We start from the raw sequence: 15131 nt of genomic DNA, 5'->3' as shown, positions 1-15131 counted from the left end.
CTACTATTTGGACAAGACATTCCTTCCCTCACAAAAAACCTGAAATCATATTCCAGAAGCCTCTCAGATCTGCGAGAGGGGATTAAAAAAATAAATGGTTCCCCAATTTCCTATCTGATGGTTCCCCAATATTTGGGGGCCTGGAGCCCATAAAGAGGACCAGGGACATGAGGAAACCAGCATCCCGCTCAGATTCCCCCCCCCTTTTCTGCCAGCATGGCCCCTGGCCCTTTGGGGGGGTGGAGTTTGGGACTTGCAGTCTGCAGAAAGACCTTTGCCAGATTCTGGGGCAAAGGGTTGGGGGGGTGGTCCTATGTTTTGACCTGGCTTGGAGACTTTTACCTCAGTGCGGTGCACCAGTTGTTCACTCCCATCATCATTGATCCGGTAGATCTCCAGAAAGGGATCTGATTTGCTGAAGAGATCCTGTGGAGAGACAGGGGAAAGATACCAATGATCTTCCTGTCGGAAGGCTGGCTTCTCCCAACCCTGGTTCTTCCAAGAGAGAGGCAGGGCGGTGTAATGGCTAGTGTGTCAGACTAGGGTCAGGGAGAAGAAAGTTTAGCCCCCCCCCCCCTCCCCTTAGCTGTGGAGCTCACCTGCTGCTTTGGGGCCAGTCCCTACCTCACAGGGTTGTTGCAAAGGTAGAGTGTGTGCTTATGGGAGCAGACCATCCGTACTCTTACTGTGAGTTACTTGGGCAAAAGACGGCACTTAAGAAATAAAAGAAATGGACCTGGAGGTCTGCCAGGGTTCAGACTTGGCCCCCGGGCTCCCTTCCCCCAGGGAGGGCTAGGTTGCTTGGGCTACCTTGTCGTCCAGCTTCTTCGCCCGGAAGAACAGCTCCACGAAGCCATTATCTCCAGAAATCTCCTCTGACGTCACCTATTGGGTGGAAAGGAGACTCGTTCAGGGAAAGTGCTCGGGGCTGAGGGCCACGGAGGCCAGAAGGATGCTTCCGAGGGGCCACGTCGGGGGTCATGTCACAGCGAGAGGGGAGGGAGCGGGCCACTCACGGTAATGGTGGACTTGCCCGCGTACTTCCCGTATTTGAGGAACAGAGGCTTGGTCACCCGTTTCTGGGCCACGATCTGCCAGGAAGAACCGAAAAAAATCAAACATGAGCTGAGATCCTGTTGCTGGAAGTGATGCCGTGGAAGGCAGATGACATCATTAGTGGTGGCCATTTTTCAGAAACCGAGAATGTCCGAGCCCCACCCAAGGGTCCCGGGGATCCCTTTCATCTTGGAGAAGCCATGGGGGGGCATGAGATGGGGAGGGGAACTCTTCCATTTCTGGAAGTGACCCCTGCCAGGATGATTTACTGGTAAATGAGGCAGCCCACCATTCCTGCAGGGTCGTCCTGGCTGGTTGCAGGATTCTGGAAGCCACCATCCAAAAATGTAACTTTCTGAAGCCGTGCAGGGAGCATTGTGCTGGGCTTCACAGGCAGCGATGGCATCGGGTCAGGCTCCTTGGCCCCTTCTGCCCCCCCCCCCCCGCGCCTGGTCTGGTAGACATTGTTTGGCTGATGGGAGGCAAGTCTGTAGGCCTTCCAGCAGGACCTTCTCTGGCTGACTTTGGAGGTGCCAGGGGACGGAAGCCTTTCCCTAAAACAGGGCATGGCAACCCCATCCTGACCGTGACCCCTATGATCCATCTGGTCCTGCAACACCCACCCCAACGGGCAGCAGCTCCTCTGGGTTTCAGGCGAGATTCTCCGCAGAGATGCTGAGGTCTGGCCCTGGGAATGCCTGTGTGGAAGGAGTGCTTGGCAGCCGGCACTTCTGCCCGACAGGGGGGGGGGGTGCCCGTGGCAGTGCTCCGGGAATAATGGAGGGGGGGGAGAGGGAGAGACACCACTTGCAGATCAGAGGGAGCTGCGCATCACCTCCCGTCCCCCTCCTGCTCCTCAGAAGATGGGCTCATCACCGCTCCTGCGGCGCACAAGCCGCCCGCGAAACCACAGGTGGCTGACAATCACCGGCAATTACCTGCCCCCGAATCAGGAAGGCAGGCGCATCGCATCGGTGGTGCGCTCTGGGCTTGTGCGCTGCCTCCCTTTGAAGGGGAATTGCTGTGGAGGAGCTTCTTGCCGGCGGCCAGGGAACAGCCGGCTTCTCTAAGGGCTCCCAAATTGCTCCTTGCCGAGGTCCCCTCCCTTTGCTCCCCATCTCAGTCCCTCTCCCTCTCTTGCAGTCTCTTCCTCTCTGTTCTCTCTCAGAGAAAAAGAGAACGGTTTCCCCCCCAACCCCCATGCCAGGCTTGTAAACTTGCTTTTCAGAAAGAATGCGTGCCTCCCCGTTCCTGCTTAGGATGCTTGAAAATTAAATCAGACTACCGGTGGCCGTGCCGGGAAAGTAACTTGTGACATGGCTGGCTGCTGGTTTCTGTTCCATTGCTTGGAAAACCCACTTAGGGAACGGGGAGAGGAAGCTGCTACCCTCGAAAAAGTTCACCCAAAGGCCTCTAAGGTGCCTTTAAATGCCCTTTAAAAGTAGTAACTGGAAATTAACTGGGAAATGTTACTCCGTGTAAAGTGGCTTTGTTGCTGTTTTTAAGCAGTCGCTTTTGAAACCGAATTCTGCTGCCCTGCCATCCTCCCAGATACTATGTGGTTGCAGATAATGACATGGCTGGTGACGTGTTGCCTCTGAGATCTTGCGGTGTGCCAGAGCCCGCTGAGGGCCAACCTGCCGGCTGCCCCTTACCTGGCCCACGGTGCATTCCATCCCCCCCAAGAAGTCATCGTCGTGGGTCCCGATGCTGCTGTGGCCGTGAATGTCGTAGACTTCAAAGCGCAGCTTCTGCACCTCCTCGAAGTAATAGTCGACCATGAAGACCTTGGCAAAGATGGGGTTCAGGTTGCTTTTGATGACCTCCGATCGCTCCACCTGGGAGGAAGAGAAAGGCAACTCAGCCCTCGGGCCAGATGGGGGCAGCTGGGTGGTTTTGCTAGGATCTGGAAGATCCCCCCCCCCCCGTTCTTGGAGAGACTCCTTGGCGCTCCTGGGGAAAAGGTTGGGACCTTCACAGCGGATTGAACTCGTTGGGCCTTTCGTCTTCTGGGCTCTTGTGATTTGAGAAAGATCGGTGGGAGGGCTTCCGGGTTGCCGTCTCTGGGATCTTCAGGCTGAGCTGGGAGAAGGCCCACAACACTGGTCTGTAGGGAGCAAAATCCTGACTATGAGGAAGTCACCTTTCCCAGGAGCGCAGGAGCATTTTGCAGGCTGGTGAGGGATGTGAGGTGGCGAGATCTGATCCACAGGGCAGAAGGACCAGGGAAATTCTCCTGCACAGACCTTGGTGAAGGCTCAGGAACGGTGCAGGAGCTCTGTAGAGATCAAGACTTTGCCAAGGCAGCATCTTGTCAGCACAAGGGTAAATTTTACAGTCATCCTGTGAATCACCCATTTCTGAACTTAAGCAGAGAGAGAGAGAGAGAAAGCTTGGAGTTGTGGATTATGTGAAAGGCCTCAGGGTAGCCGAAGAGTCAGAATCAGATCTGATATGTTTCTGGTGCTCTGCTGACACTTCTTAAATATTTGCCTTCCAGCCTTCTTGCATGTTCCTAAAGCTATTTTACTTTTTATTTTCAACCCCCCCCCCCCAATATCCATTTTTGGCTGTGATGGATATTATCCCTCAGCATTTGCTTCCGCCGCTTTCTGCGGTTCTTAATACTCCCTGTATTTACTCTTTTAAAAATGGCTTGTCATTTTACATCAGCCGTTAGCTTAAAAAAAGAAAGGGGAAAAAAAATCATCTCCCAGGGCAACTTAAAATGAAACAGAAATAAGAGAGAGCAGGATAGAAGTAAAACGAATGTGGAAGCTTCGTTAGAAGGAATGATGTAAGCGCGGTGGAAATTTCTGTTCTAGAATAGAAAGGCTTTCACGGCAAAAAGAGAATGAATTCTGGGGCTCTCTTTTATAAATAATATTAAAAGCAGGCAAAAAGGTCCGATCAAAAGGACAGTTCCCCGGTCTCTCTGTGCTAGAGATATCGCTGCTCTCTCAGAGGGCTGGTTTCTAAAGAAGAAATGATCTAAGCTTAATGCATTGTGGTGATGGGGAGGAGGAGGAGGAGGATGGAGAGAGACAGAGAGAGGCCAAGAACTTTGCTTGGACTTTATCACTGGCTGGGGTGTGTGTGTGTGTGTGTGTGTGGATACTGGAAGGGCTGGGAGGCCGTTCTCTGCTGCTTTCTCTCCTCCCTGCTTCTTCTCCAGGGACGGAGAGGGGACCTGGCGTCCTTCTCAGCTGGATGCCCCTCATCACCACGGAAAATAAGAGTTTGGCTCCAACATTCGGAGGAGCAGATTTGTCAGTGTGGCGAATGCAGATGAGATGCTAATGAGCCCGTTCCCCAGGCACAGCTCCCAGTTTCTATGGGGAGGCTTGGTGAGGGTGCCAGGACTGGGGGTGGCAGATTGGCAAGGGGGGGGGAGAGAGAAGAACCTCTCAAGCATTTCTGGAGGGGGAATGCCGCCCCCCCAAAGGCACATATCACTCGACTCTGCTCCCTTGGTCAGCGGCTGACGCCCTCCCCACCCCTCTCCTGGTGAAAGGCAGACCGCCGTTCCTCTGGCCCTTCCCGCCAGAGCCGGCTCTGTCGCTGAATAAAGGATGGCAATTGCCTCAGGGAGCAGATGGTGGGTGTCACGAAAGGTTAGCACGTTAATATTTGATTTGTTATTGTCATGTTGTTATTGTAATTTTCCTGCCACAAGCTGCCTCCTGAAAAAACACGTTTGCCTGGCTGGCATATACTGCAAATTAGGCAAGCGGATGGGGAGGGGGGAGAGGTTGAGACCCTATGCTCTGCCTCAGGCAGCAGAATAGCTTGGTCTGCCATGCCTACCTTCCACACAACCCCTGCCACCACACGCTCCCTCTTCACTGCCCCTCAGGGATGACTAAGCAGCACTTAGAAGAAACCACCAGCAGAATGAGACGCCCGGTCTCCTTTCGCCTCTCCTTCCCCACCTCCGGCCAATGTGGTTGTTGATTAACAAAAGCTGTCGGGGCTCCTTCTGAGCCTTTGTGAGGGCCTGCAGCTCCCAGCATTCTCCCAGCCAAGGCCGCCAGGAGCCCAGCTTGGCTAGGGGATTCTGGCACTTGTAGTCCTCACAACAGAAACCCTAACCCCTGGGTTCCTTGCCATGTCTGTGAGGCTGAGGGAGGGCCACAACTTTTCAGCCCCTCTTGTCCCCAGGAAGGGAGAGGGAAGGCTCAGCTCGCTGGCCCCCATCCAGGGGCCCAGGAACGTGTCTCTCTCACTGTGACACGGGGGGTGGAGTGGCTTCTGCTTTAACCACCTTTGCCTTGAAGAACAGGGTCAGGTTGCGGCACCTCTTCGCTCAGCCCTTCCCACCCAGCTGGACCGCATAACAACTCCCATCACACGCGCAGACACAGAAACATGGGTCGTCCTCATTGCAGGCTTTCCCACACCCGGGACAGGTGCTGGATTTTTGTTAGCAGCCTAGCAACCATATTAACGTTTGCCTCTGTCCCTATGCCATGTTATGTCAGGGCATCTTGTCTTTTAGATTCCCTTTTTTCCATGATGGGCAAGTGGCTACTCTACCTGGGCTCCATATTTCTGCAAATGACTCTCACATTCCTTTCTAAACCAGTGCTTCTTTCCTTGGGCAGGGCAGGACAGGAGAAGGAGAAGGAGATGACCATTCCTCAGCACACACCCCCAACCCTGACACCCCTAGGGAACAAGGGAGCCTAGAACGGCCAGAGACTCTGATTTCTTCTCCTGACCCTAACCCTTCATTTGCGTTTCCATGAGCCAGCTGAAAACACATACATACACACACAGAAAGAGAGAGAGAGAGAGAGAGAGACCCTGCCACGGTGGCAATCAATCCCTTTACAGCTCCTTTCTCTCCTGAAACCTCACCCAATATCTTCCCCTCCCAATAAGCAGGGATTTTGTTAATTAGATGCAATAACTGTCAGCTCTAATCGCCTCGAAATGTGCTGCTGAGCTCGTCCTGAAGCTTTTGCTCACGATCCCTCAAAATGGCTCTGAGTCCCCCATGCCAGGAGTCAGTGGCCCAACATGAAATATCAGGATGGATGGCTCAGCCACGGCGCCCTCCATCATCACGCCTCCCCCGATGGGCTCTGTCTACTGAGAGCTTGGGAGAGTCCCTCCAACAAGGCCAGGGAGGTGGGCAGAATCGCTGGAGAGCCACCTCGTGCTCTCACCTCTCCAGCAATGTGGCCTTTTGGGCTCATCAAAGGACCTGGGGAGATCTCACTAAGTGGGAAAGAGGAGAGGGATATCAGAGCCCCCCCCCCCAAAAAGCATGGCAGGGATCCAGCCTGCCTTTTAAAAAGCAACAGGAGGGGAGCTTTACGGAAACGGCCCTCCTGGGCCTTGACTGTATTGGACAATTATTGGCCGGTCCCCAACAGGCCTTTTCGGGAAAGGTCCTCCTGGAGCCTGTGGTGGTTTCTTGGCTCCAGGGCTGCCTGAACAAGGCACATTTTTAGGTGAGCCCAATCTGATCCAAATGCAGTTATGGGATGGAAGCAGCTTTGTTGGCTTGGTGGACTGTCTATGCAGGGAACTGGATGGACAGCGTCTGTCCTTTTTGGTTCTCCTGGACCTCTCTGTGGCTTTAATTCCCTTCACCAGTGGGATTATCCTTTGGGATGGGGCTCCACAGCATTGTAATATGGTGGCTTGAGCCGTTCCTGGTGAGGCAAGCTCAGAGGGTGGTGCTGAGGACTCCTGCTCAATGACTTGGCCATTGGCCGGGGGGTGTGTGCTCAGGGCTCTTTTCTGTTCCCCATGCTATTTAACATATACCGGAAATCAGTGGGAGACATTGACTGGAGCATTTGGGTTTGGTGATGCCATGATATGAGCAAAACTAGGCTTCATTTCTCTTTCCCATCTAAATCCAAGGAAGCTCTTTCGTTTCTTAACCAGTATCTGGTTTCTGGAATGGACTGGGTGAGGGTGAAATGGTCTTGTTGACCAGCCATTGGGAACCACAGAGGCCTTAGATAGGATCCAGAGGCAGAGCAGAGACTGGGTTTGGATAAGCTCATGGCCATGTGAAGCGAGACTTTGGAAAAAGCACGGCGTATCAGCTTTAATGTAGGGTGACCATTTATACCTCTTCCCAAAAGTGAACCTTCATCATACAAAAGCAGAGGACAACTGTTTATGTAAAGCTGCATGCACAGATTTCTATGCACCAATAGGAATAATTTGCAGAACCTAAAAGAATGAGATGTCTCTCGCCTAAGTGGGGAAGACAGTGACCGGGTGATCTGCCTGCCTGCTCCAGAGTCGGTGTCTTTCCATTCCTGAGGCCAGTAGCTCAGAGAGTTAGGTCTCTGGTTGTGGAGCCAAAGTTTGGGAGTTTGATCCCCTACTGTACCTCCTATGAGTAGAGCCAGCCTGTCTGGTTGGGGGGCAAGATATTGTACATGATCCCAGAGCATTCCCAAAAGAAGGGAATGGCAAACGGTTCCTTAGTTTTTTCTTCCAGGAAAACCCTGGAAAGGGTCAACATAAATCGAAATCAATTTGATGGTGCACATCTATTAACTGGGGCCAGTCAACTTATAAAAGGAGCTATCTATGGTCCTGAACCCACGGGGGGGGGGAGATGTTTCAGCACCTTGGAGAGGGCCCAGGAAATATAGCTTAAAACCCAGAGCAGTATCTCTCTCTCTCTCTCTCTCTCTCTCTCTCTCACACACACACACACACACACACACACACAGAGAGAGAGAGAGAGAGAGAGAGAGAGAGAGAGAGAGAGAGAAATAAGAGTCACCACTGTGTCTTGGCTGGGACCGTCCTGGGAAAAGAACAAGAGCAAAGCACCAGGCTGTCAAGAGCCCGACCTCTTCTGGGGCAGCTGCCAAGAGCCCTTTATCTCCTGCTGCCCAGGCAGCTTTCCGATTCTCGCAAAGAATGCTGGAATCATTACTACATTGTTCTCCTTGGTAATGATTTTTAAATAACGACAAAGCATGAAACGGTAACTTTATCAATGTCAGGTCAAAACACCCCTTTGGGAAACCAGCCAAAGTGATTTTCCACGGCTGTTTCAATGCCGGACCAAGACAGCTGGGCTCCCTCAAATGTACGTGAGCCCATTTGGGTATTGATTTTCGCCATCCCATCTAGGCGTATTTGCACTGTCTGTTTCAGAAAAAAAATAAATTAGTCTCAGCAACTGCCAAACAGCCTCGTTCCAGGAAGGAAACCTGTTCTACACACAGGGGTGGTTTGGGTGGTGCCATCAGGGAGACCCTCATGGCTGCCCCCCAGGCAAAAGATGCATGGAAGCCCCAGGGATCTGCCTCCAGCCAGGGCTAGCTCTTTGCTGACCAACAAAAGAAAATAAATCATCTTGTTTATCCACAGAATCTGGGATCGAGATGTGTGCAAAACTTGGGCAAGTTATGCTTTGGGCTGCAATTCCTAGAATCCTACTGCCAGCTATGTGTACTCCAAGAAACAGACCAGTTTCTTTTGAGAAGGATATTGTTTGCTTGGATTCTGACACAGCTCAGAAAAGCATCCTTTTCTGTGCATTTTGAGGGCCCTCTAGCCATCGAAGGTAACCCCCTCCCTGAAATCCAAGGGGCAGGCAGGCAGGCTGTCCGGGCCCTTTTCTATCCAGGGCAAAAGCTAATTTGGGCCTCCGTCCTCAAAGGCTAATTTAATTAGGCTGACTTCAGAGACAACACCCACTAAGCCCAGCCTGCCTTCACTCTGAAACTGGTTCCCCCCCCCCCCAGTTCAGCCTTTGTTCTGCTTCAGCTTTGCTCCGGCTTCATAGCTACATGATCGGCAATTAGAGGCCGTTTTCTGGAGCTGAGCGTGCTAGATCAAAGCAAAGCCCATTGCGAGTTTTTTTGTTGCCAATTAGCTTTCTTGTGACGTGAATGAGTCCAGTTTTGCTCAGAGCCTGAAAGGTTGTCAGGATCTGTCATTTGGAAGGGTCTCTGCCCACCACCCCTGCCCAACCATCCTCGCTTCTGGGGTGGAGAGGTTGCTTGGCTTTCCATACGTGGCACACCAACGTGGCACGTGGTTTTTAATTTTGTTCATGCTGGGATAGATTGAGCTGCCTTCTGGCTCAGTTTGGGGGTAGGCAGTTTTTTTTTAAAGGGGGGGTGTCATTCTAGGATTCTGAACTAATTTCAGGCAAAATTTGCAGCCCTAGAACTCTGCAACAACAGAGCTAACTAAGAAAAATCCTGCTCACGCAAAGCTGCTAGAGAAGTCAGACACACGACCTGGGGAATAATTTTAAGCCTCTCCCTTGCCAGCACCACTAAGATGATGATGATGCTTGGAACAAAAAGTACAAACAGCACATAATAAAGAAGATTTAGAAAAGAAGATAGGGTCGGTTGTCTGCTGGGTGAAATGACACTGTCTGCCGGAGTTTTGCTTTTAGGCTGAGCTCGCACTTTGAGCACTAAGGATTAATGCAAACATTACAACCTATAAAGAGTCTGGTAGGGTCTTTGAGGCCCCCAAGATGCTAATGGGGCACCTCAGCTAGGCTGCTCCTCATCAACTGAATTAAAGGGAACATTCTTTCTCCATTTATCCCTGCATTCTGACATGGAAGATGGAGGCAGGACTGGAAGCCCTTTGCAGGCAGGGACCAGTGCTCTTAAAAACCAAAGTGTGCTTCTTATATATCACCCCATAGCACTTAAAGCACTTTCTGGGTGGTTTACCATTAAATTCTTCAGGCTACACATTGTCTGCCTGCCCCACGAGCTGGGTATTCAATTTACCAGCCTCAGAAGGATGGAAGGCTGAGTCAACCTCAAGCTGGCTACCTGGGATTGAACCCGAATGGATCATGAACAGAGTTTTGACTGCAGTACTGCAGTTTAACCACTGCACCATGAGGCTCTTATATTTACCTTTTCTAAAGCACTCTTTGCCTGGGCAGTAATAATACGTAGCAATTCTGCACTCCAAGATGACCTTCGCTATGGGGGCAGAGAGAGAGGATTCAACTGCTATTGTACATACACAATATTTAAATATTTCTCTCCATTGTTCAGCCACAGACTTCGCTGGAAGGAAGAAAATCCTGCTGGGTTCTTACTTCTGTGTAAGAACAGACAGAGAATCCGTTAGTGACACCTCCCGGTTTCGGGGTGTGCTACTGCTAGGAAAGACTCCTAAGAGAGATGGAGTCTGCGGCAGCTGCTGTCCGTGAGCGTACAGCCTAGCATGAGAGGATATTTGACCATCCGAGTGCCTCTGCCTCGCCTTGAATATACATCTGCAGCCACTGCAGGGGAATGACCACTCTGGAGAGAGGCCACGCGTCCATTCTGTGAGGAAATTCTTTGGGAATTAAGTTGCAGAACGTGGCAGAGAAACAGCACCCCAGCCTGCAGTCCTTTTCCCCAACCAGCTGAGCTGGTGATCTGACTGTGTGTGGGGCAGCTTCAGATGGTCCTGTCGACTTGGTGTGGCTGGGGGGGGGGGGGGCGGACATTAAAGCACACACAGAAAACTGTGCCTGGTGGTGCTTGCAGGGGGAACCTCTGTTAAGGGCACAGGAACAGCCAGGCCAGGTTTTCTTGGTCAGCTGGCCATTCTCATGTCGGTTCTAGCTCTAGTTGGTGTGGCGTCTTCAGAAGAGGAAACCTGAAGGATTGAAGGGTACAGAACGCACGGGGAGGGGGGAGTGTTTCTCTCTCTCTCTCTGTAGGTGCAAACAAGCTGTCCAGAAAGCTTTAGCAAGTCTCATTCATCAAGGAAATTGCAAAGGGAGAAGGAATTAACCGAGAGAGAATGCTATCGCCCAGCAACAGGCAAGGGCTTGGCCCGCCTTTCCCCAAGGTTGTTGGGAGGCTCCGTGTGTCCTCGGGCCAGCTTGTTCTGCCTTTCCTTCTCTCCTACGCCACCATCTGCTTCTCTGCAACAGGCCTGGCCCCATGGGGCGAACAGGCTCCCGGATTCTTCTCTTGGCCCCCTCTTTCTCTCCTCTGCCCAAGACGGTGGCGTTGGCAACAAAATGCTCGCTCAGACCATCTGGCTGAGAACAGGGGTCTCCATTTTGCACCCGGTCCTGGATGGTGAGAAGTAAAGAAAAACTGCTGGAGAGATCAGGGGTTGAGGCATCTGGCAGTGGAGTCGAAGGTTGGGGGTTCAATTCCCCCCCCCGGGCCTCCTTGAGAGGGACTGGACTTGATGATCCTCTGGGTCCTTTCCAGCTCTGCAGTCCTAAGATGATGATAATGATGATGGTGATGACAAAGAAGAAGAAGAGGAAGAAGGAGGAGAAGAAGCCCTCCATGGCCAAAGCTCTGGCTTTGGATAGAGAGGGTCTCAGGGGAGGCACCCCCAGGTACCAGTACGGAAACCTGGAAGGATAGGGCCGGCGTCTCACCGTGTTTGTGCTTACACACTCACCGACACACAGAGAAACTTCCTCCCACTGTGAACCTTTAATCAGGAAGCTGTTTTCCCAGGGCAACCTCAAGGCCACTTCATCAAGAAGAACAGAGGCAAAAGCCTTTGGGAACCGAGGTGGTGGCTGTTCGTTCTGTATTGAACAAATATTTCAAGTAGAGCTAACTTCTCCCTGATTTTTCCTTTCCTCCCGGGTCCAAAACACCATCGGAGCGCCTTACTCGGTCCTAATAACTAGAGCGAGACAGCCTGAAGGAGGAGAGGATTCTGTGGGAATCCATGCTGAATTCAGCAGCTGTCCTGGGAACCACAGGAGAAAAGGCAATCCAGAACCTGAAATGCCGGGATTTCCGAAGCCCTGAAGGGGTTTAGCTTCCCTGGGACCCGGACAAATAACAATGCCTGACTAGCAATTGGCATGCAGGCTAGCATTTGGGTCCTGGCTGTGCTGTCATGGATGGAGTGACAGACAAGGGCTCAGAAGACCCAGACGGCCGTCCCATAGAAACTCAGGACCCGGCTGGGGCATTGGTGAAACCACTCCTTAAATATTACCTTAGAACCCCTCTTAGGGTCACCATAAACCCAGCGTGACTTGACAGCACCAAACACAAAGCACTTAGCCTGCATGGGGCCTTTGGGAACTAGGGAAGAGCCTCAAATGTGAAGCTGCATCAACAAAGACCAAGATCATCCACACTCTTTTATTCCCGATGGGTGTGAAAGCTGGACAGTGAAGAAAGCTGACATTAAAAAATATTGATTCATTTTAAATGTAGGGCTGGAGGAAAGCTTTGCAGATACCCTGTTCAGCCAGAAAGGCGAACAAGTGGGTCCTGGATCAACACAAGCCTGAAATCTCTCTGAAGGCAGAAATGATGAAAGTGAGGCTGTCTGACTTTGGGCACATCATGAGAAGGCAGGATTCTCTAGAGAAGACCCTAATGCTAGGAGGAGGCAGCGGGAAAAGAGGAAGGCCAGCTACGAGGTGGACGGATTCCCTAAAGGAAGCCAAAGGCTTGGGACTGCAAGAGCTGAGCAGCCAAGGACAAGGACATTTCAGAGATGTCTCATTCATAGGGTTATTGTAGATTGTCTGTCTCTCTCTGTGTGTGTGTGTGACTTGATGGCACATAACAACAAGAACAGGTGTGTTGAGAGTATAGTCAACACCTCTCTGTTCCCGGGCGGTTAGTCTGCTGCCGTGATAGCAACAGTGAGGCCTCTAATGCTAACAGGTTTTATACAAAGCGGGCTCCCGTCCAGGAAAGCGGATGGCAAATGAACATTGTTAATTATGAGGCAATTAAGTTGAAGCAGCCACATAATCCCCGAGGTGCCCCGTGGCTCTTTGCTGTTCATATGGCCTCCAGGATCCTCCGAGGAACGGAGAGAGAGAGAGAGAGAGACGCGCATCATCCACTTCCCCAGAGCCGATGTGGGGCTGAGGCTCGCTCGAGCCACTTGTGTATGGGCTCATGCGCAGGACAGACTGTGCATATTGGGGGGGGGGGGGGAGAGAAACCTCCAGACGCCCTGCTCCCAGCTCGACAGCCTGCGGGCTTGCTCAGAGATAAGGGATGGCAGCTTCAACGGGGCGTGCTCCTAACATCGCTGGCTCCCAGCCGGCTGCTTCTTCCTTCCATGCAGCCCACCTCAAGGAGAAGACCCACGAAGGAGCTGGCGTCCCTTCCGTCGGTCTCTCCACCCTGGTCCTGCCCCGGGAGACCAGCGCCCGGTGGGACCGCTCTCCAAAAAGAGAGCACCCTTTCCACCAAGCCTCTACCTGCACCTCCTGCTTCCACACGCTGGGAACCCTCTCCACTTGCCCCTTGTGTGGCACAAACTGGGTTCTCCTTTGCTCACGTGTGGGATGCAGAATGGAAACGTTCCCACGCTCGCTTGGCACCGGCTCAGCCAGAAGGGCCTCTGCTGCCTTTTGTCCACCTGAGCCTATGGCTGCTCCGTGTCCTCTAGAACGGGTAGCCAAAACCTTCGTGCCGAGGCGAGCGTCTGCATGCACACCAAAGGCCTCTTGACAAAGAAAAGCTTGCGCCCGCCCATGGGCTCAATGCGGTTCATTGTGTGCCTCTTTCCCAGCCCACCTGCCTGGGCTTTTTTATTGTCCTCTGCTCAGAGGCTCACACTGAGGAGGAAAACCTTTGGTGCCAACATCTAATGAGCATCTGATGCTACAGGCAATTAACCCTAAAGCTGTTACAAAAGGGCCGTGTGTGGGAAATCTGGAAGAGAAGAAGCCAGAGAGGAAGAGAGAGAGAGAAAGAGAGAATGAGCAGAGATCCCGGTTGCTCTGTTCTCTCTTGGCAAACAGAAGAGAAGGCCAAGCGAATTTCAGAGGATCAGGAAGGAAGGAAGGAAGGAAGGAAGGAAGGAAGGAAGGAAGGAAGGGGGAAACGGCAGCAAGCGACTAAGGGACAGAGGAAGAAGGAAGAGAGCTTTCGGCCCCAGAAGGTGCCACTGGGCTTCTGCTGGGAACAGGAAGAGTGCCTCTGAGCACGTCAAGAGAGAATCTCCTTTCGCAAAGCCATGGTCACCCCACACTTTCACCCAGCTCAGCTTAAGGAGCCATGGTTCCCACCTGCCGGCAGCTTTGCTGGTTTCAGGTCCGCGTGTTCACCTGGGCAGAGGGAATGGGCGTTGCTTCTGCGGATCGCACCGGCCCTTTGCACGCTGTGGCCTCTCCCAATAAGTAGACGGTTGTGATGGTAACACAGTCTCTTGTCCCACACCTTTCAAACCAGCATTTCTTGCAAGGAAAAGCTTCCAGGTTTACTCGTGAAATTAGGATTTGCATGAGACGAGATCATACCTGGTTCCCCTTTGACTCAGGTGGGTGCTTTGTTTCCTTTTCACTCGGCAGTTCCCGCAATCCATTTGTGACACCTTATCTGATTTATCGTGCCTGTCCCTCAAAACAGAGGAATCGGAGTCATTGTCTGGCATAAGACGGAGCCCCTGCAGGCCAGGCCTTTGCCTCTCTGACTCCTTCCAAAGGAAAAAATTGCCTGCCTTCAGCATCAGGGAACGTTGTTAGCAAAAATCGACTTGTTGCTAATCTTGTTAAGCCGCAGCTAATTGATAGATCTTTAGGAGCACTGGCTGAGATCTGAGAGCAGGATCTCCGAGCACAGTTTGTCTGCTGCCTCTCCAGTGGATATTCCCTTTGTCTGGATGGGTGGAGTGATATCGAGAGGAGATCACTCCCCCTTTCTGTGCTGGGAAGGTGGGACGATCCACCCACCCTGCCGCCCCCTTAGCAGTCTAGTTCAGTGCAGAATGCGAGAAGCAAAAGAGCTGGTCCTTTTTTTTTTTTTTAATGGGGGGCAACAGAACAGACAAAGGCAGATGGCTCAAATCAGTAAGCCAAGCTGCATTTGTGAAATTAATCGAAGAAGAGAGCAAAATTAAATGAATTCATTAAGTAGCCTTGTTTTAAACATTGACTAGAAACGTGCCCCTTATTAGTTAGGTGGCTTCTATAAAATCTGGTTTTTAATGCAAAGACTTATAAGGGGGGGAGGCACAGATGACCTATGCTGTCTCGAATGAGGCACCCCCTTGTTCTCTCACATCATGTGGAACTCCTCTGTATTGGGGGGGGGATCCGCTGTGGCCCATGCCATGCCTGCTCTGGAAACAACTGCGCTTCCTTTAGAAAGATGGGTTTT

The 15131-nt window shown here is 52.0% G+C and overlaps 1 protein-coding gene across 3 annotated transcripts in view; it reads right to left on the bottom strand.

Moving 5' to 3' along the window:
- The window catches only part of CPNE7 (copine 7), a 36453-nt gene that overhangs the window by 12925 nt on the left and 8397 nt on the right, over positions 1–15131 (bottom strand). For all 3 annotated transcript variants that reach the window (XM_020788393.3, XM_072980497.2, XM_072980498.2), the window contains exons 3-6: positions 2712–2894; positions 1017–1091; positions 811–885; positions 343–426 (exon numbers count right to left, since the gene is read on the bottom strand). In XM_020788393.3, the coding sequence (XP_020644052.2) occupies positions 343–426; positions 811–885; positions 1017–1091; positions 2712–2894 (417 nt within the window). The remainder of the gene's footprint in view (positions 1–342; positions 427–810; positions 886–1016; positions 1092–2711; positions 2895–15131) is intronic.

This window comes from Pogona vitticeps, chromosome 10 (assembly GCF_051106095.1).
Source record: "Pogona vitticeps strain Pit_001003342236 chromosome 10, PviZW2.1, whole genome shotgun sequence".
NCBI classification, from domain to species: domain Eukaryota; kingdom Metazoa; phylum Chordata; class Lepidosauria; order Squamata; family Agamidae; genus Pogona; species Pogona vitticeps.
This window is presented reverse-complemented; position numbering and strand designations above follow the sequence as displayed.